The sequence below is a fragment of the Zerene cesonia genome, unplaced genomic scaffold (genome assembly GCF_012273895.1).
Source record: "Zerene cesonia ecotype Mississippi unplaced genomic scaffold, Zerene_cesonia_1.1 Zces_u003, whole genome shotgun sequence".
NCBI lineage: Eukaryota > Metazoa > Arthropoda > Insecta > Lepidoptera > Pieridae > Zerene > Zerene cesonia.
Window position 1 is genome coordinate 2,694,785 of NW_024045133.1, and position 21,711 is coordinate 2,716,495.

The following is a 21,711-nucleotide window of genomic DNA, read 5'->3' on the forward strand; positions in this document are numbered from 1 at the left end:
ATCTCTTGTACCCTCATTTAAGAATTTAACCCCAGAAGAAAAACTTGATGCTATGATTGCTATCCTTAATATTTTTAAACAGATAAGACAAGCCAGCCGTCAGGCTATTTCTCAATCATCCGGTAATTACAAATTATTACAGCAACCTTTATCCTCTTTTCCTGTATATCAACAACCGCAACTATTGCAAACCTACCCAGCCAGTTCGACACCATCTCCCATTCAGTACGTTCAAGCGCCATGTAATTCAAATGAGACAGCGCAATCTTATATTTCTAATTTTTCAGATGATTCGCAAATACATTTGATAAAGTTTTTGCAAATTTGGGAGCATTTCACATGGAGATGGCATTTTTCAAAGCAATCGGAATATATATAGATGGTAGTGGATTGGTAGAAATAATGGTTCAAGCCGAAGTTTTAGCCAACGAATCGATGAACAGCTTCTTAAGCCGGCTCTTTACGATGGCGAAGGTTGTGGCGAATACCTATTGGCCATCATGTAGAGCGGGGGTTTGTGAACACTGTGGTAGGTATTGGAATGTTGGCCCACGTATTGGCGCAAGATCCGTTTGGTGTCGATTTTTCAACGCAGATCAAAGGGTCTATAAAGTTATTGTGGCCGCAATGTCCACACGTTGGCCAAATATTTAGTTTGAAGCGAGCGCTTGGACCGACCGGACGTGCCCGTTCTATTCACCCGCGCTGCCGCCGTGTCGACTCTTCAAAATGACAACTATGAACAATGAAGAAACTTTTCGTTTCATCGAGCTCTACCAAGCTGAAAACTGCTTATGGAAACCAAAAAATAAAGACCATAAAAATAAAAACATCGCAAGTACCAGTACCGGTATCGTAAGTATCCATAACCAGATGGGAGAGGGGAAAAAATATCACTTTGTTGTGTGCTATAAGTGGTAAGCAGGCGGGTATATCCCGCCGATGTTTAATTTCCCTCAAAAAAGAATGACTTCTCTGCTTGAGAAGGATGGTCCAGCAGGGGCGCTTTACAAGTGTTCAGACAACGGTTGGGCGAATGAGGCGTTGTTTCTGGATTGGTTTGAACATTTTGAACAGCACGCTAAACTGTCTGCTGATAAACCCATCCTTTTAATACTAGTCAATCACGCTAGTCATATTTTTCTCTTTCAATTTTCAAATGTTACAAGTCTAATCACATTGATATGTTGTCTCTTCCGCCACACACGTCTCACAGAATGCAACCTCGTAATGTTTCTTTTTTTGCACTATTCAAAACATGAAAGAATGTGATTTCTTTATGAAAAGCTATCGTGTAGAAAAACTATCCCCTTATGACGTAGCGTCGTCGCAAATCATTTAATAATGTTGCGGCTAATAGCAAAGGTGAATCGGGGTTTAGATCAACTGGATTATTTCCACTCAATCCAGAAGTATTCACAGAAGAAGATTTTCTAGCAGCAGAAATTCTCCAATCTGAGAATTCTACAATCCATCCACACCCAGTGCGCCAAAAGAAGTTCTTTCACCATTCCAGAGCACGTCCAAAGAAGTTCAATCACCAATTACAAATTGAATCACCAGATCCTAGTACTTCAAGTCAAACTACATTTCATGATTTAATCAAGTTACCAGAGAAAGCACACATTAATAAATTATAAAATACGGCCAAAAGAAGCAACATGCAACTATTTTTAATTCAACACCACTGAAACAAAACCTGATAAAAAAAGAAAATATATCATAAATAAAATAAAGATGACATTAGAAACCCAGAAAGAAAAGAAGAAATGAAAGGTAAAGGTCAGGGAAAGAAAACTAAAGTACAGACGAAGGATCTTAAAAAGATAAAACGTAAGTGCTACATGAATCGAATGAAACCTCTGTATCTGATGTTGGCACTAACGATTTGTGCCAGGACGATGATGATGATGACACAGAAGATGTGGGAAATACGTGACTAGTATGCAACGATTTCGGAAGAAACAATGAGATGTGGTTCAGATTTACCTCATGTGGGCTATGGCCTCGCTTGGAATGCACTGGTTGGAACTAAAGGTTATGTCTGCGATATGTGCTAGATTTTCATTGACTCTAACTGCCTCCAGGGTGACCACCAGTACCCTCACATCAGTGCAATGGGAGTCGAATGTGTTTTTTTTTTAATTTTCAAAGTTGATAGCCAAAGAGATTAAAACGAATCTCAATCAATAGTGTATTATGTTTAAATGCGGTTGTAATAAATATATTGTGTTGAAATGAAATGAGTTATGGTACAGATGCACTTCTTGTGGCTTTCGCCAAAAGGTTACGTATGTGACAATTGTTAGGCTAGGCTGACTCTCATTGTCCTCATAGTGACTATAGTTACCCTCAGATGTGGACAATGGTGGTCAAAGATGCTTTTTTTTAAGTTTAATATTAATTAATATATGATTCCAAAGATAATGAAGTTTCATTACCTTCTGTCTGAGACTGATTGTGTCATGATAAAAACACTTTAAAAGATGATTAAAATAAAGATAAAGTAAAAATTGTGTGTTTTATTCGATATCTTGCTTAATTGACTCCCATAACCCCCTTTTCCCCGACTAGTAGGACAAGTAGGAATAGTAGGATTAGAGATGCCATCGCAAATGGATGGTTAAAGAAATAATGCGACACCGCTTGCGATACTCCTTGTAGAGAAGAAGAGTCGGTCCAAAAAGAGATCCGAGAACAAAAATATGATTCTGATGACTACAGACTACTAAAATTGACAATAAAGGAATGTATAATAGATATGTTAATCGTATACGATATAATTCGAACGATATAGTCTTAATTAAAAACAAACGCCTCTCAATGATTTTTGGTGCAGAATCCAATGAATATGCAATGCTTGGCCAAATGGCTCTTGATATTCTTCTCTCGTTCCCAACTACATATTTGTGCGAAACAGGATTCTCTACCTACGCAGCCATGAAAATGAAATATCGCAATAGACTAGACGCTGAAGCTGATATGAGACTCCAACTTTCTACCATCAAACCTGATATCAACCAATTGATGAAAAATAAAAAACAGTTTCATACCTCCCACTAGTCAGATTTTTTCTTTTTTAATGTTTTCTATTACTTTCCTTGCCAAGTGGTGTAGTAAATAATAATTAGTAACTGTTACATTGTACTTTTATTATGCTGATTAATAAAAAATTCACATATAAAAACAATTGTTTTATTGTAGGGTTCCATCAAGTATTTTGCTTCCCAAAAGGGTTCCGTCATTTAAAAAGTTTGAGAACCACTGGTTTAGACTAATGGATTAATGTATTAGTGAGATTATAGGTAATTACCTGCTTAGTTTATTAAATGTGCCTATTTATTTCGCTGTGATATTTTTTAAATGTGGATTAAGCTAAGAGTTATATTGTATATTCCCTACTGATTTTTATGAATTTAAATGTTCATATTTTAATTAATTTTATTTCTAATGTATTTTGTAGTTTTTAACTTAAATATGTATGTTTTCAATTAAGATTTATTTTGTTTATAATCAAAATAGTCATTTTATGTAATAATTCGTATATTTTTCTTGCCCTATTACAAGCCGTGGCAACTTGTAATTAAAACAACATTCGGCTATCTATTTGTATTTTTTATATCTGTAATCATGTGATGGTGTCTGTTGTGGAAGTTGTCCTAAATAATTAAATAAAGAAGCTGCATCTCTCTATGCAGAAAAACTCAAAGCAATGATAGATGAAGGCGGCTACACTAGCCAAACTATTTTCAACGTAGATGAAACAGGACTTTTTTGGAAGAAAATGCCTAACAGAACTATTATTCCGCGTGAATAGAAAACTTTTCCAGGTTTTAAATCCGCCGAGGATTAACAGTGATGGTTGGTGCGAATGCAGCTGGAGATTGTAAATTAAAACCTCGCTCAGAAAATCCAGGAGCGTTAAAAAATAAATCCAAAGCTGGTTTGCCTGTCATTTGGAAGTCTAATGCGAAAGCTTGGGTGACAGCTTCTTTTTTTTAAAGACTGGTTTGCCCATCACTTTATTCCTGAAATCGAACGTTACTGCCGATTAAAATTAATCCCATTAAAGTGATGCTACCACTTGACAATGCGCCAGGTCATCCTCCCGCCACTCTAATTAATTTCGATCCACGTGTGGAAGTTGTATTTTTGCCACCAAACACTAACCAGTTGCTTCAACCAATGGACCAGGGAGTCATTAAAACATTTAAAGCTTACTACACAAGGCGGTCATTTGCACATCTACATGAAGCTATGAGACAAAACAATGAGCTTTCTTTTCAAGACTTGGAAACAATTCAATGTAAGAATTATTGGACAATCTTGGAATGAGGTTCCACATAAAACTCTCAATGGTGTCTGGAAAAAACTGTGTCCATTTTTTTTCACCTCTGAGTAAGTATGAGCAAGACATTCAACAAACTGATTCGCTAGACCCAGTTGAATCGGTAAATCAAATGACAATTGCAAACTTAACAGAAGGGTTCAATTCAATTGAAAAGGGGTTACAAATTTTAGAAAAAATTTATTCTAATGAAGAATGCGTTTCTACTACAAAACGAGGGATAAAGAAATTACTGGAATGCTACGAGGAAATTTTACATGAAAAGAAGAAAAATTTAACTCGTCAGGCAACATTGTTAGAATATATGAAGCCTTCGACATCAAAATAACTTCGGTTTAGCTTACTTTATTCATAACAATGTAATATTTTTTTACTATCCTACACTTTATAAAACATTTTTCTAAATTATTGTTTTCTTTAAAATCTGGTCCCGATTAAACAAACTTAATATGTACCCGGACTTACGCAAATTCGACTTATACGGCATCCGCTCGGTCCCACTTATCGCGTAAGTCCGAGGTATTACTGTATATGGCATACATATTTGGTTTACAGCAAGCAAATCTAATATAACGTGTCTCCAAAGGGTACAAAATAACATCCTACGTTCTATTGCCTGGGATCCGTGGTTTGCTCGCAACTCTGAAATCCACGACTATCTTGAAATACCAGGAGTTATAGCTGAAATTGATCTCTATAAACAAAATACATTGACAATATAGAAACTTTCTTATAGGCTAGCGACTGATTGTAAATTAAACCAAAAAAAAACTCACAAGAAAATATTATAAAGGGCATCAAACAAAGAAATAAAAAAACCAGGACTGGCTAAACAAACCATCTTTTAATGTAACCACACCTGAATTTAGCAGCTCTCAGACTCACATTTCATTTATGATTTCAATAGTTCGGATGCTGACGCAAAAACGATAGATATTATGTATTTAAATTATATTTACGATTAATGGTTAACATGTTGCATAACTTTCACATTGAAACTAGTGGAACATTTTTATCTCCTTCAAACTTGCCAACTGCACTAAAACTTTGTGAACTGGCGAAACGACCCTAGTACCTATTTTATTTATTTATTTATTACAGAAACAGTAGTACAAAATAATACAGACCCTGACCTTCGAACTAGTGGTGAACTGTGTCTCGAAGGCCAGTTTTTCTGACCTATGCAAAAACTGTTCCTATGTCACCAAACATTTCAGTGAAAGATCAAGTCTTAATACAACCATAAGCATTCGGCTAGTTGAGAGATTTATCCGTTCCATAACAAATAATCTCCAATACACCAAGTTACCATACACATAATTATCACAATCACTACAACAGTTCTAATAAAGGTAAACAGAAACTGAAACAAACTAAGTGTCACCAATGTCTTTCTATATCACTACATTGTATAAAGCAAAGTCACTGTCCTTATGTATATATGCTTTTTTAATAGTGATACAGGAGGAAAGCTTAACAACTCTCAATTTAATGTGAGCGAAGCTGAAGACTAGAGCTAGTTTGGTGAGATTTTGTGAAAGAACTGGTTCTTCTCTGCGTGTAAAGGACTAATCCTATAACCCTGTAAGCACTAATCTATGCAAAGAATGTCTAGAAGTAAGTTTCCTGGTATATTTGTGGTAGCTTTGCCCTCTTAAAATTTAGATTGATTGATTACATTTCAACACCTAAACAGAAGGAAATTGGTAAAAAATATGATCGTGCTCTACGACGTGGATTATTTCCACAGCAGCTATGATTGCGTTTGGTTACTCCAAAGTACCTATTTGTATCAGCTTCACCCATACACCATTTCTCTTCACCAAAATAAGAAAAATCTTTCCTTTCACAATAACATACCGTGATTGCCTGTTCATAAACTTTTTAGATTAGCTGTTCATTTGACTCAAATAAGTTGTTTTTGCTTGTGTACAGCTGAAATAACTCGACTTATAAGTTTTAACGCAAATGGACAAAACAATCAAAGGTCATGGATGTTATTTAAGCAATTCCCTAGCGACATTACGATTTCGTATGCATACAAATTTAGCACATTCGCATGCCTAATAAAATTCTGGTAAAACGAAAGAATATTACAATTTGCAGCACACATTCACTGTAATCAAGACCACAGATTAAGGAGTAAGTAGGTAACTGTTAATTAAGACAATTGACAGTTGTACACAGATTAAGAACTAGTGAATAGTTACTACGTCAGTTGAATGCACAGATTATTAACTAGTTACTATAAATAAAATATAAAATACAGTGTTTGAAATGATTTATTGTAAATCATTTTGAAAAATAAATTATTTGGCACAATACTTGTTGGCAAGGAGAAAAGAAAGAAAAGGAAACACTTCCTTAATCGTAGCTATCACTCTCGGCTCAAATAATCATCGAGTGCAACTGGAAATAAACTTTTACTACTTGCAATCTAATACAGTCATATTACGTATATTTATTACGTCTATATTTTTTATCTTGCGCCTTTTTTGTGTATATATTGAGTGTATATATAGAGAAACCTATCAAAAGAACCTACCTATTTGCCATGAAAAAAGGTCAATGTTAAACTGACAGCCTGCTTAATCTATGGTAACTCTGCTGTAACTTCTTAAGACTTAATCTGTGCATTTAATACATAGTCTCTTGACATCGGCTTAAAGGTCTCGTAACCAAGCCATTAAATCTTAAAAAAAAAGTCCCTTGACAGCATAGTAACTAGTCCTTAATCAATGCTTGACTGTTCGTAAACAAATGGGTCAATGATATGAATGTTATGTTATGATTTGTTTATAATTAAGTTTTATAAAAAACTGCATTGAATTTCGGTAAGATCTGTCATGTTACGTAGTGAAATGGCTTTATACAATCTTCATTGTTACCATTTCTTATTCGATTGTGTTGCGTTGCCTTTTAATAAAGCTTTGCATGAACTATTCCTTCATTTTGGGTATTAAAACTAATAATCTATGCCAATAACAAACAGATTGAGAACGTTAATAGCTGCTTCTAGCCAATATCGAAAATGTCTACGTCTTTATCTATACTTTTTATACTTATATTATATAAGAGTACTCAGTATAATAGGGCAGTGATGGCTAAGTGGTTAGAATCGCGAAAAGTCGCTGGTTCTGGACCGATCCAGCGTGCACAATTGGTTATGATGAAGGAAAATGTGATGAGGCAGGTCGAAGAATTAAAAAGTTTGAAGGAATGTGACATAACCACCTAAAATCCCGGCCGTTTAGGCTGGCCTCATAGGAGGGCCGTGTCCCTGCAGTGTTAACATATATCGGCTATGATGATGATGATGATGAATACTCTGTATAAATAGCTTTTGGTCTCTTATAATGTCCCCTACACAAAAGTATCAAGACAATTCTTTCCTGGGTTCAATTCCCGGTGGGGACGCACAAAAAAAAATAATGTCTCGGTCTGGTAGGACACAGAAAGCTGATCACCTACTTGTCCGCAAAGAAAATCGATCAGTGAAACAGATGTACATCATCTACCCCATACCCCACTAGGGGACACGGGACTTCACTATAAAGGACAAACTACCACCACACTGGCTTCGCCCATAATACATATTTAAAAGAAAGAAAATACATTTATTTATACTATGTATCTAATAATAAAGACATAATAATTTCTATGACAAAAAAGTGCTAAATAAACCTAGTATAAAAAGGTGATCCACTCTGTGTATGAGAGTAATACCATTGAAGGAACTTAGACTACACAGATTTTAAATAGACACCACATTGACCCCCTGACACAATATATTATAGCATACTTATAGCACTTGTGTAACAACAATAAACAATAAAAAAAAAATTAAATTTGCTTCAGTAGTTCCTGAGATTAGCGCATACAAACTCATCAGATTTACATCATTAGTATAGTGTAGGTTACAATTCAAAGTCAAACAATCTTTTATTCAATTAGACTTCTAGAAGCACTTTTGAATCGTCTTAACATACTTTTACCATTTACCACCAGTACATAAACCAGTTAATAAATACATATACATAGATATAATAATAGAAATTCTTTATTTGCCTTCACAACTTAGTAGTATTAACATTGGTGAAGGACTAGTGTCAGAAATAGGTTTGTTAAAAAACCTGAAGTACAGATCACTAAACCCACCTTGCAGATAGCACTACTAATAGAAATAGTTACATAATAAAAACTTAACATTTTTAATATTAGCAATTTTTACTCTTTCACGCAAGAACCACTGAAGCTATTGCAATGAAATTTGGTACGTAGATAGCAGGACAACTGGAATGACACATAGGCAACTTTCTATCCCGATATTCCTACGGGACACGGACTTACGTGGGTGAAACCGCGGGTCGCAGCTAAGATGTCATAATAATGATGTCAAAGAACTGTCCTGTTGTAGGTACAACAGGTTATTATTATTATTATTATTGCTTAGGTAAGCAATAATAAGTACTTAGCAATGAACAATGGTACGGATCAGTTATAAGTGATAAGGCCTTCAGAGCTATATCTTTTCGTTTATGTAGAAGTTTTTTTTTTTTTTTGTATTTATAAATAAATTGAATTTATGACAATTTCACCTCCTTGGTACAGTGGTTTACTTGTGAGTATAGAATCGAGAACTCCTGAGTTAGATTCCCTGTGGGTACTCACAAAAAAAATTTCTAAGTCTGGCAGGACACAGAAGGTTAACAATTTCCACTTATCTATAAAAAAAATCGATCAGTGAAGCAGATGTATATCTGCCCCATACCCCACTAGGGGATACATTTCACGTTCAATGAATAATGGAATGATCAAGAGTTTAATATAAAATATAGAATCTACTGTCTATGTATACAATAATAGATAAATTCCAACTCAAACACAATCATTTATTTATTAAATTAGACTTAGAAGAATTTTTGAATCGTCATTTTACACAGTTATAACATTTACCACCGGTTCGGAAGGCAGTTTCTACAGAGAAGAGCCGGCAACAAACTCTGTAGTTGCTCTTTTAAAATAAAATCAATTTTATATTTTAGTTCTACATAATATGTAACATGTACATAACAATGATGCCAATGAACTGACCTGTGGTTCTTAAGCGACAACATTCCGTGGATTGTCATCTTCCATATATTCATTAACGCTATAGTAGGCTCTCTGAACTAATACATCTTATATATAAAATTCTCGTGTCACAATGTTAGTCTCTATACTCCTCCGAAACGGCTTGACCGATTCCTCTGAAATTTGGTAAGCATATTGGGTAGGTCTGAGAATCGGCTAACATCTATTTTTCATACCACTAAACGATAAGAGTAAGGCAGAACAGCGTTTGCCGGGTGCAGCTAGTTTTTTATATAGTTTTTGAAAAGCAGAAAAAAATTGGTACATAATATCTGTATAAGATATAACTAGTCTTATGCTAGCTTTTGCCCGTGGCTTCGAATCCCGAGTACATAGTTGAATAGATGTTATTATACATGTAAAACTTCCTTTTGAATCACTCTATCTAATAAAAAAAAACCATCAAAATTCATTCTGTAGTTTTAAAGATATAAGCATACATATAAGAGTACATACCGACGCGGGCAGCGACTTCGCTTTATACTATGTAGTTACTGTCTGTGCTATAAGTATATATTATTAATTACCCCTGAAACCTCCTAGTATCCTATCCTACTAATATTATAAATGCGAAAGTTTGTAAGCATGTGTGTGCGTTTGTTGCTCTTTCACGCAAAAACTACTGTACGGATTTTCATGAAACTTTGTAGTAATAAAGCTTAATATCAGAATAACATAATATGTTAAAATTTAAAGTAATTTTTATAATTTGGTGATAATATAACGACAACTGTCAAATAAGTTAAAAAAAAAGGCCCCTGAAAGCTATATTGGCGTGCGCTGCCCTAATCGTTGGAATTACACAAATATAATAATTACTGTAGGATTATTTGTCTTAAATAGTTCTAAATAAAAGTCCTATATAATTGCTAGGAGTATATAATTTTTATGAAATTCATTGGATTATCTATACATATATAAACAATGCTGGAGTGTCTGTTTGTAAAACAAACTTGAAAAAATGAGTTCGACGACATGTGACATCTGCCAACCCGCACTTGGCCAGCGTGCTGGATTATGGCCTGAGCCCTTATAGGAGGCCTGTGTTCCAGCAAACACTTTATTATAGTCAGTATTATTAAATGTGAACATCTATGAGCTGATCACGACCATATTCAATGTCATGTTTAGTCTTTTTTTTATATGCTGTTGTTGTTATTTAGTTATTATATTAGGTATATAGGTTGTTAGTTGGTATTTATAATATTCAGAGTTTCTTTGTTCCAGGGCCAGTATTAATTGTCTAAATTAAAAATCACTGAGGTTAATTTCTGGATTTTTGTATGTTCCCATCGACTAGACGATTCAGATGTATTCTGTGAGTCGGATATGCGAAAGAGATGTTGAAGATGTCATGACATTCATGAAGAGGTAACAATTGAGTTTCACAGGTGCTATAGTCTTATTTAACTAGCTTTTCTCCCGCGGCTTCGCTCGTGGCAGTTTTATATATGGAGGTACATAAAAGGTTTTAAAATGTTTGAATAACAAACAAACACTACATTATATTATCTAGTTATAATATAATCAAATCCAAATTATCCTACTAATGTAATAAATGTGAAAGTTTGTAAGGATGTGTGTGTGTTTGTTGCTCTTTCACGCAGAAACTACTGAACCGATTGCAATGTAATTTGGTACGTAGATAGCTGGACAACTGGAATGCAAGTTTTTATCCCAATATTCCTAAGGGATACGGATTTCCGTGGGTGAAACCGAGGGGCGCATCTAGTATACAATAAAAATAATGCAAAGATCGGCAACGGCTGGACCAATTAGGACATTTTTTATATTGGGTTTGTTGGGCATAAGAAAGGTTCTTGTGGAGAGAAAATGCCCACGAGTGAAGCGAGGGCGAACATTTAGTGTTAACTGTAAATACATAAATACACACATCCATCATACAAACACAAAACGTCATTTGAAGAAGCCATTTCAATGGATAAATAGAATTTCTTTGTCTTACGTTTCTAGAACATTCTTCATAGATGAACCACTGTATAAGGGCGTTGGTTACTGCAACTCCGCGAGTGATGATACGCCAGATCTTGACGAATTCTGCAGAGCCGCCTTACCTGGTGTGTCATTAATGGCCAAAAACGAAGAAGGGTCTATCGTAGCTACACTCATATGTGGAATTAGTCCTATTGTTAATGTGAGTATGTTATGTATATAAAGCTGAGCCTGGACCTTTTCACAGCCATAACACATCACAGCAACCTAAGTTAGTTTTTATTTTATTTCTTTTCTTTTTATATGTTTTTTTTTCTTATTTCCTGTTTTATGCTCAGTGTTTTGTCTTTTTTTTTTTATTAATTGTTGTGTGTGTGTTTGATTGTGAATAAATGTATGTCTATGTCTATGTTGGTAGTAGAATTCTGGTATTTAACGTGTGATTGCCTATATGTTGGTAGAACAATGATGTTGCAATGAACATGTGAGTACTGTTAATTATTATGTTGGCAGTAGAATTGATTGAATGAATGTTACGTTATTAGAAACCCAAGTGTGTATGGATGTAGGTATGTTTGTTTCTCTTTTACATGAAAACCACCAAGGATTGTGGTTATATATAATCATTATTATTAAACTGAATAACAAATACAAATAAAAATGTATTTGTATTTGTTTGTATTATGTATTTGGTGATAAAAGCTTAATTGTGGAACTGCGCGGCATAGATATTAAGTTTAATAATAATGATTCAACATATTTATTGTAATAAAATAAAACAAATAATAATAATATCAATTTGATATAAAGTACCAACATTTCATGAATTGTGTATTGGCCACATTTGGATATTTGTTTTTATTATGTCAGAGCAGGCGAAGGAGCTGATGGGTCACATGGTAAGTGCTAACACCGCCTCTGCAAATAGATCTAAAAAAGTATAGGATAAGGAAAGGATTCATGATAGAAATAAAGGATAGGACTGGGAAGGACAGGGAAAAGGAATGCGTTCCGTAAAATATTATAGAAATTTTAAGAGCGCCTTTTTAAATTTACTATTAGCATCCACTCGTCGGACCGCACTCCACTTCCTTGGTATAATTTGCTTAAATCTTCGTTAATATATAAGATATATTTTAGCCAACAGACTTCCTAAGTGCTTTGAAAAATTGCAAATGTCCAAAGTACAAGAAAGTTATACAAATGATGATTCTGCGTGAAGTTATTATGGAAATTTGGAATATCTATCCCAACGAGAAACAAGTTTTCGAAATCAAGATGGCGTCCACGGATGCAAAATGGCGGAACAAAGGGATCATGAATCAGCTCATGAAGGAAGCGGAGTAAGACATTATGTTTTTGTACGAGTTCATACTTTAATTAGCTCTTGCCCGCGGCTTCGCACGCGTTAAATTCGGAGTAATTTTATAGATGTTTTATATATAAACCTTCCTCTTGAATCACTCTATCTATTAAAAAAAACCCGAATCAAAATCCGTAGCGTAGTTTGAAAGATTTAAGCATACAAAGGAACATAGGGACAAAGAAAGCGACTTTGTTTTATACTATGTAGTAATCGGTGTGGTGCTAAAAAGGATAACTACTCAACATGTGCTGCATGCCTTTGACGCCTTCTTGGTATAGTGGTAAACGCGTGAGCGTAGAACCGAGGGGTCCTGGGCTCGATTCCCGGTGGGGACAATAAAAAAAATAAAAAAATGTCTCGGTCTGGCAGGACACAGAAGGCTGATCTCCTACTTGTCCATAAAGAAAATCGATCAGATGTATATCATCTGCCCCATACCCCAGTAGGGGACACGGGACTTCACTTTTTGTGCTGCATGCAAAAGAATAAATAAAAATTGGACTAGTTAACAACAGTTACTGTATAAAAGAATGGTTTATAGGAACGCAGCAAAAGAACTGAACATCCGAGTGTTAAGAATCGAAACGTCAAGCGCCTATTCCGCGAAATCAGCTGAGAGACACGGGTACAAATGTGTATTCAGTCGAGCGTATACAGAATTCATGTTGGATGGAAAGCCTCTTATCCTGCCCGAACCGCCACACACGAAGGACAATGTGTATGTCAAAGAACTGTACTGATGTGAAATTTATTAAATGTACCATATATTATAATGGTGTTTTATTCGTAACAAGCTTATGCTGGCTTCGCACGCGTTATATTCAGAGCAGTTTAATATATGTTATACGTATAAACTATCCTCTTGAATCACTGTATCTATAAAAAAACCGTCAACATCCGTTATGTAGTTTTAGAGTTTCATGAATACATATATAAAGACGCGGACAGCGACTTTGCTACTATGTAGTGACTAGGAATGCCCCGGTATCAGTCGTGACTCGTGGTACATGTTTTCTCTCCATAAGAATTTATTATTTATTTATTTAACTCTTCAACAAGATTGTACATAGAAGGAAACTTAAAGATAATAATAATAATGACTATAATAAAGCGTACAATTTGTTTGGCGGTCTTATCACTTAGAAGATGATCTCTTCCAGGCAACCACGGTAAAAGGTAACGAGCATGCTGCTAAACTATAGAAGAATCTTGGGTATTAATAAAAACTTCAGAAAAATGGGCGAATTTATCGAGCCGTTTTTGTTTTATGCTTCGCAACACAATTTGCGAGTTTTTATTAACATGGGCTAGCTTTAAGTATGTGAGTGGAGCACGCTTCAGCAAGAATTGGGCCAGATCACACTGAGGAAAGTACCACACCCACACAGAAGATCAGCGTCAAATAATAGCTTTTAAGTTATTTCGTTCGGTGAGTGGGGAGGAGGTCTGTTTTCTTTTTCTCACTCTTCCCAGTCCATTCTTCTATCTTATTCTTCAATATTTTCCTAATTCTTAACACCTTAAAAGCGGTCAAACGCAAGCAGCAACCCTACCTCTGCTCTGTTCATGGGCGGTGGTGATCGCTTCCCATCAGGCGAACCACCAGCTCAGTCGAATTGTCTCACATGTTCTTATACAGAATAAAATATTTAATCCTGGCAATTCTAATCAGAATGATAAGATGAAAACTCATGAAATGATTTTCCGTTTAAAAGTGGATCACAATCGAAGCTAAAGGAGTCGGTTACATACGACACGTGAAACTAATAATAAACTGACGACGCCTAAGACCTCTTATGACAGCAGTAGATACTAGATAATTTTTGTTTTTTTTTTGTATTATTCATACAGTTTTTTTAATAAATAATATAACTTGTAGACATTTCAAAAAAATATCCTTGCAACACTCACAGAGTTGTCAAAAAGAATATTTATCAAATATTCGATATTAAAGTCGCATAACTAGTTCTTAATCTGTGATCAGTCTATAAGATACCACTGGTTGAACGTGGCGTGTAAGGTCGAACATATTATGATAACGATAACATAATAATTCACATAGTTATATAATATTTGGTTTTAGTATATAATTGTAAGTATAACAATATAAAATTTTATATCAAAAATTTCAATTGGGTATATGTGAAGTCATTTATTTATTTATTCAGCTAGTCCTCGTTTATAAGAGCTTACAAATTCGTCAAAATAGATAAGTCTTAATATTTACCACCGGTTCGTAAGCCAGTTTCAACAAAGAGCCGGCAAAAAAACTACCGAGTACTGATATAATTGAAGAGAAGTCATTTTCAACTGACTTCAGAAAAAGGAGGTCAGCAATTCGACTGTATTTTAAGTGTTACCTCACAACTTTTTACGAGTTGTACCAATTTTTATGATTCGTTTTTTATTTGAAAGCTGGTACCTCTCATGTGGTTTAAATTAAGCCAGTCAGCCAGAATAATGATGGCAGTGGGCTGTCCTGTAGTTCTCATAATACTCAATGGATTTCTATCTATCATAGTATTCATTAATATTATAGTAACTTCAAGGGCGAAGTCAAACTTTTGTTGGGTTGATAATTTAGGAAGTGGAATTTGTTGTAATTTGTTGGGGTGAGGGGGGAGGGGATAATTTGGGAGCGAGGCTGATATTTTCCATGCGTATCCATAAGACTAATTTCAGGAATGACAGGTCCGTTTTGAAAAATTCTTTCAGTTTTAGATAGCCCATTTATTGAGGAAGGCTACATATGTATTGCCGATGATTTATCTAGGCTATATATGTACCACGGGCGAAGCCGAGGCAGACCGCATGTTATTAATAAGTCGCTTATATGCTAATTTATTCCCGTTCGACGTGATTAAACAATAACTTATCTTTCTTTCTATTACAGCATTACAGGCCTGTATCAGGTGCTTATATAAAAGGGTTTCAAGATTATTATGGTTTTAAAATCTTAGCATAAACAATTAACATAATGTATTCTGTTAGTCGGGTCACTCAGAGCGACGTTGAAGATATCATGAAATTTATGAAGAGGTATTATACGTACTATACGTATATATATTACGTTTATAAGATTTTTTGTTTGGTATATATATGTGACGTTACAATATGGCGCTAATTCGATCCTAATCTTAGTTATATCGCATGCTATTCAATATAAGCTGTAGCTCGCACCATCACCCCCTTGGTCGAAATTAATTATCGTGGTACCTACAAACTTTCATCCCCTATTTTATCCCTTTGGGGGTAGAACTTTTCAAAATCCTTTCTTACTGGACGCCTACATCATAGCGACAATTTGCCTGCCATATTTCAGCTCGATCGGTCCTCTCCTTTGCGTTCTATACATTAAAAGCTTTTGCTCGCCTCTTCGCACGCGTTAAATTCGGAGTAGTTTAATAGATGTTATTATATACATATAAATCTTCCTCTTCACTCACTATCTATTCAAAACAAAACCCTATCAAATTTAAGCAAACATAGTTACAGGGGCAGACACAGAAAGCAACTCAGTTTTATACTGTGAAGATTTAAATATATTTCCAGGATATTTTTCACCAGCGAGCCCTTGTGTACAACCGTCGGCTATTGTCAATCAGAGAGCGAAGAAACGCCAGATATGGACGATTTTCTACATTCTTGCTTACCGGACGAGTCGATTCAGGCGAAAGATGGTGATGGTAACATAGTTGGAGTGCTCATTTGTGGGCCCGTGCCTCTTCTAAATGTGAGTTTAGTCTGACTAACTGTCATCCATGTAGAATGAAGTTAAATTAAGTTTTTGAATTTAGGCCAGCTCGCACCGGGGAAGTACCACACACCCACGGGAGACCGGCGTGACATAGTAGCATGCTTGTGTTCGGTACGGAGTCGGAGTCGGAGACCTGTATTCTTTCCTCAGACCGTGTCCCTAGTGGGGCAGTTGATATACATCTGTTTCACTGATCGATTTTCTTTATGGACAAGTAGGTGCCAGCCTTCTGTACCCTGTCAGACAGAGGCATTATTTGTGAGTCCCCACCGGGAATCGAACGTGTTTTTCAAAGACTGACCGCTTGGTCCGGCTTCGTTTGATAGATCTGATGTAAAATATAGTCAATGTCTCTAGATAAATACGTAGTTTTCTAAGAGATGAACAAATTTAAAAATAGCTTGAGAAGATTTTGCTTAGACGATAAGTTATATAAAGAGTCATATGATTCCTCTTCATGAGAATATCTTAAATGCAGTGTGCATTAAATATACGATAAATTGATAAATGATTCAACGAAAATAAAATTGCAAAACTAACAATGTTCGTTAGTGCTTTTTTTAAATAAAACCGTATTCCAATACAATACAGATAACTGTACAGGTGTCCCGCGTGTGGTTTACTATACTCTATGGTCCTTATATTTATGCATATTCTGCATAAAATACTTAAACAACAAAACGACCTAAAATTATTTTAGCTGTATGTTTACATCCCTAACTTCGCGCAACAGCCATTTACCACTCTATTATTGTTGTGATTGGGTCTATTTTAAGAAAACATAATCTCAAATGTAAGTGCGATTGCGGATGGCTTTTTGCGCGGTTTATTAGTCAGAAATGTACATATTGAATTTTAAGGATTTATCTAATAGGAAAAAATCCAAGTCATAAACAGCATATGTTGAGCGAATATCCTACTAATATTATAAATGCGAAAGTTTGTAAGGATGTGGGTGTGTTTGTTGCTCTTTCACGCAAAAACTATTAAACCCATTGCAATGAAATTTGATACGTAGATAGCTGGACAACTGGAATAACATATAGACAACTTTTTATCCCGATATTCCTACGGGATACGGACTTACGCGGGTGAAACCCCAAGGGCGCAGTTTGTATACTCTAAAGAGCCCATATTGTGAAGTTCAAACTGAATTTTGTTAGCCAGGTGTCAACCTAAATGAACTGAAAAGCTGCAGAAGTCCCAAGTACAAGAAGTTCGTTCAAATGATGTTCTTGCGTGAAATGATTCTGGAGATATGGAATGTTTATCCGAATGATGACAGAGTCTTCGAAATTAAGTTGGCGTGCACGGATCCGAAATGGCGGAAAAAAGGGATAATGAATGCGCTTATGAAGGAAGCTGAGTAAGATTTTGCGTTGGTTTTATTAACTCACTAGACGCTCGCCCCGGCTTCGCCTGTATATCAAAATTTCTGTTTTATCACAATTGAGCATTTAATCGGAATAAAAGTATCACCCAAGTAAGCTGCTCTGCCTGTATACCAAATTTCATCAAAATCCGTTCCAATGTGATTGACAGACAAACATTCAATCAAACAAACTTAAAATAAGGTATTCAAGTACCCGACTCTGCGGCCAAGATGTGATATATTTTTTGCGTGTGAGTAAAAGAGACGATAAGACCCGATGCCGTTTTAAAATGCTTAGTCTATAAACTCATTAGTTATTTGTATTAAAATAATCCAAGGCTTTATTGATATCTACTTCACATTATAGCTCTTGAAATTGAGATAAACAAATTTTATTTCAGGAACGCAGCAAAAGAGTTAAATATAAGATTAATGCGAATAGACACTACGAGCGCGTACTCCGCGAAATCAGCTGAACGACTGGGGTTCAAATGTGTTTTTAGCAGGGCATACAAAGATTTAACGTTGGATGGGAAACCTCTTATTGTGCCGGCACCACCTCATGTGGAAGACAAAGTATTCGTCAAAGAGTTGTATTAAATCTTAATTAAAATGTAATTAAAAAAAATATATGTTGTTTTTTTTTATATGTCAAAATGACAGCTTTTAGTTAGGACATATGAAACTCCTTATATGGGCAGATGATGATGAATCCTTGATAGGTTTTAGTATGATATGATAATTATAATAGTTTTTGTACTTCAAAATTTAGGTCACCAGCGCCATACCATACTCAAAATACATTTTTCCTTTCTTTATAGGGAAATGCCCGATCAAATATTTACTGTAGCATAAAACCCATTTAAAACATTTATTATTTAAGATCTATATGGCAACAATGATATATACGCTATTTTTTTGTCATCTCATAGTGATATATATGGGTGGCCACCTTTTTTGTTTTTCAAATAATATGTAGCCCATAATTTGAACCAACCATTGGTCTATCACTCTATAAAATTTGGTCAAAATATGCCCTAACACCTATCGAATCTAATTAACAAATACAATCAATGCCTCTCCAAATGTCCACGGGCGGTGGTAGCGTTTACCATCAGGCGTCCCACCAACTCCATTGCCGACTGTGACTTGAAAAAAAAAATCTATACATTAGACTGATGGAACAACATTTCAAAGTTTCACATTTCCAATATACCAGTAAAAAGTGTACGTTATAAAAATTTACATTTATTTAAATCTCAAAAAACTACGATAGGTTCTGGTAAACCATCCTCACCTGATGATCTCTCTTAAAACTGCATTAAAGTCACACAATGCCATAAAATAGAAAAGGGGGAAGGGATAAGGATCAGGTTGACGACTGGAAAGAACTGAGACTGGGAAGGGAAGGAAAAGGAATCGGACTTCCGGCTCCCCAACTCACGGTACGAAACACAGTAGTGAAGTCCCGTGTCCCCTACTGGGGTATGGGGCAGATGATATACATCTGTTTCACTGATCGATTTTCTTTATGGACAAGTAGGTGATCAGCCTTCTGCGTCCTGCCAGACCGAGACATTTTTTTTATTGTCCCCACCGGGAATCGAACCCAGGACCTCTCGGTTCTATGCTCAATTAATTAAATACGAAACACAGTAACATACTAGTATTTCACACCGGTCTCCTGTGCGGGTGTGGTACTTCCCCGGTGCGAGCTGGCCCAATTCGTGCCGAAGCGTGCTCGTCTACTACAAATAAATAAAAAAAATATAAAAAAAAAATATAAAAAAAAAATAATAAAAAAAAATCAATTAACCCAAAAACAATATATAAGAAACCATATAAGTTCTCAATATATTTATTTTATTACAAGTATAATTGTATCAGAAACCTCAGCTCTTTACTAAAACTAAATACATAATTTGTACAGAAAACCAATTTCACACATCATCTTATAAAATTCCCGTGTCACAATGTTAGTCACCAAACTCCTCTGAAACGGCTGGACCGATTCTTATGGAATATTGTGTACATATAGGGTATGTGTCTGAGAATCGGCCAACATCTATTTTTCATACTTCTAAATGATAAGAGTAAGGCAGAATAGCGTTTGCCGGGACAGCTAGTCCTACTAATATTATAAATGCGAAAGTTTGTAAGGATGTGTGTGTGTTTGTTGCTCTTTCACGCAAAAACTACTGAACTAATTGCAATGAAATTAGGTACGTAGACAGCTGGACAACTGGAATAACATATAGGCTTTTTATCCCATTATTCCTTTGGGATACGGACTTGCGCGGGTGAAACTGCGGGGCGCAGCTAGTAAATTATAAAATCAACTAGCTGTGGCCCGCAGCTTCGCCCGCAAAATAAATTTCCACGGTACAAAATTTCATCCTCTATTTTATCCCCTTGGGGATATAATTTATCAAAGCCCTTTCATAGCGGATGCCTACATCGCAGTGACTATCTATTTTGAAGTCGGTTCATAAACACACAATTCATTTTGAAACGAAACACTTCTTAGCATATTTCAAAGTTATGGATTACTAGCGGACCGCCCCGGCTTCGCCCGTGGTACATATATAGCCTATAGCCTTCCTCAATAAATGGGCTATCTAACACTGGAAGAATTCTTCAAATCGGACCTCTAGTACCTGAGATTAGTGCGTTCAAACAAACAAAGTCTTCAGCATTATAATATTAGTATAGATTTGACTTTCTCGTTCCATCGATACAATAGTGTAATCATTGAAATAATGTTTCGTGCTGGTTGTGATGGTTCTTAATCATCTCAATAGATGGCGTGGGGTGCCCCTTAGGCACATGGAACCGAAAGAGTAGAGGAGATTCGATTACTGTGGCGGGATCACGGGTGGCCGAGAGGCTAGGCGTTGCTACGGTTCGGCAAAAAGACGCGGGTTCGAATCCCGCCTCGCGATCACATTTTTTCTATTTCTTGTGCAATTTTCTTTGAGTTATTCTCTTTTCCTTATACAAAAACAAACCTTCTCGTGCAACTTTCTTTGAGTATCTCTCTCTATTTTTTATTCAAAACCAACCCTCCTTATGCCTTATTGATATACTCTCTTTTCCTCATACAAAAACCAACTCGTTGTGATGCAATCCTTTTTGAGCGAGTTTCTCTTTCTCTAACGGGACCTAACTCTCCTTATGCAATTTTCTTTGAGTACATCTCTATTTTTTATACAAAACCAACTCTCCTTATGACTTATTGATATACTCTCTTTTCCATACAAAAACCAACTCGTTGCGATGCAATCGTTTTTGAGTGAGTTTCTCTTTCTCTAACGGGACCTAACTCTTCTTATGCAAGCGCCGCACGTGCCTAGACAGACAGGAATGCCAGGCGAACCTCGCGCCGCAACTGTTGCATTTGTAAGCGGCTATGGACGAATGCGCTGCTTTTATGTGGACGCGGAGTTTCGAATGGTTCTGTGAAATGAAATAGAAAAAAAAAACATTTATTCATAACAAAGCCACACAGAAACAGAAAAATGTAAAAAAAAACAGTAAATGAATTAAAAACTAGAACATAAAAAAAACCAAACTATATACATTAAAACTTACAACCTAAAAAAATGGAATGAAATATTTATTTATTTAAACACTTTATTGTGCTGCCAACAAAATACAATAACAAAAACAAAACTTATAATTAAAAAAAAAGAGGGGATACAGCACAGAAGGCGAAATTATCACTTATAAGTGATCTTAGTTAGAAGTGAAAATAACTATCTAAATATATATATATATATATA

General features: G+C 35.5%; 3 protein-coding genes across 3 annotated transcripts in view; 2 read left to right on the forward strand and 1 right to left on the reverse strand.

Annotated features, from left to right (window-relative positions):
- LOC119838472 (zinc finger protein 234-like) overlaps positions 1–21,711 on the reverse strand; it is a 37,644-nt gene that overhangs the window by 4,363 nt on the left and 11,570 nt on the right. The window contains exon 12 of the mRNA XM_038364419.1: positions 21,253–21,385. Coding sequence (XP_038220347.1) covers positions 21,253–21,385 — 133 coding nt within the window. The remainder of the gene's footprint in view (positions 1–21,252; positions 21,386–21,711) is intronic.
- Positions 7,077–13,570, forward strand: LOC119838500 (dopamine N-acetyltransferase-like). Its single transcript, XM_038364459.1, has 5 exons — positions 7,077–7,182; positions 10,709–10,852; positions 11,456–11,636; positions 12,575–12,777; positions 13,342–13,570. Exons 2-5 carry the CDS (start codon positions 10,791–10,793, stop codon positions 13,538–13,540), a joined length of 645 nt encoding a protein of 214 aa, XP_038220387.1. The 5' UTR covers positions 7,077–7,182; positions 10,709–10,790; the 3' UTR covers positions 13,541–13,570.
- Positions 14,798–18,541, forward strand: LOC119838501 (dopamine N-acetyltransferase-like). The gene is made up of 5 exons (XM_038364460.1): positions 14,798–14,892; positions 15,694–15,839; positions 16,353–16,533; positions 17,721–17,923; positions 18,331–18,541. Exons 2-5 carry the CDS (start codon positions 15,778–15,780, stop codon positions 18,527–18,529), a joined length of 645 nt encoding a protein of 214 aa, XP_038220388.1. The 5' UTR covers positions 14,798–14,892; positions 15,694–15,777; the 3' UTR covers positions 18,530–18,541.

What these genes read in the sequence shown, in the direction of transcription:
- LOC119838500 (XM_038364459.1), top strand. Translation starts at nt 10,791, where the DNA reads ATGTATTCTGTGAGTCGGATATGCGAAAGAGATGTTGAAGATGTCATG. An exon ending in GTCATGACATTCATGAAGAG is followed by an intron (nt 10,853 to 11,455) that starts GTAACAATTGAG and finishes TTACGTTTCTAG; the next exon opens with AACATTCTTCATAGATGAAC. An exon ending in CAGCTCATGAAGGAAGCGGA is followed by an intron (nt 12,778 to 13,341) that starts GTAAGACATTAT and finishes AATGGTTTATAG; the next exon opens with GAACGCAGCAAAAGAACTGA.
- LOC119838501 (XM_038364460.1), top strand. Translation starts at nt 15,778, where the DNA reads ATGTATTCTGTTAGTCGGGTCACTCAGAGCGACGTTGAAGATATCATG. An exon ending in ATCATGAAATTTATGAAGAG is followed by an intron (nt 15,840 to 16,352) that starts GTATTATACGTA and finishes ATATATTTCCAG; the next exon opens with GATATTTTTCACCAGCGAGC. An exon ending in GCGCTTATGAAGGAAGCTGA is followed by an intron (nt 17,924 to 18,330) that starts GTAAGATTTTGC and finishes ATTTTATTTCAG; the next exon opens with GAACGCAGCAAAAGAGTTAA.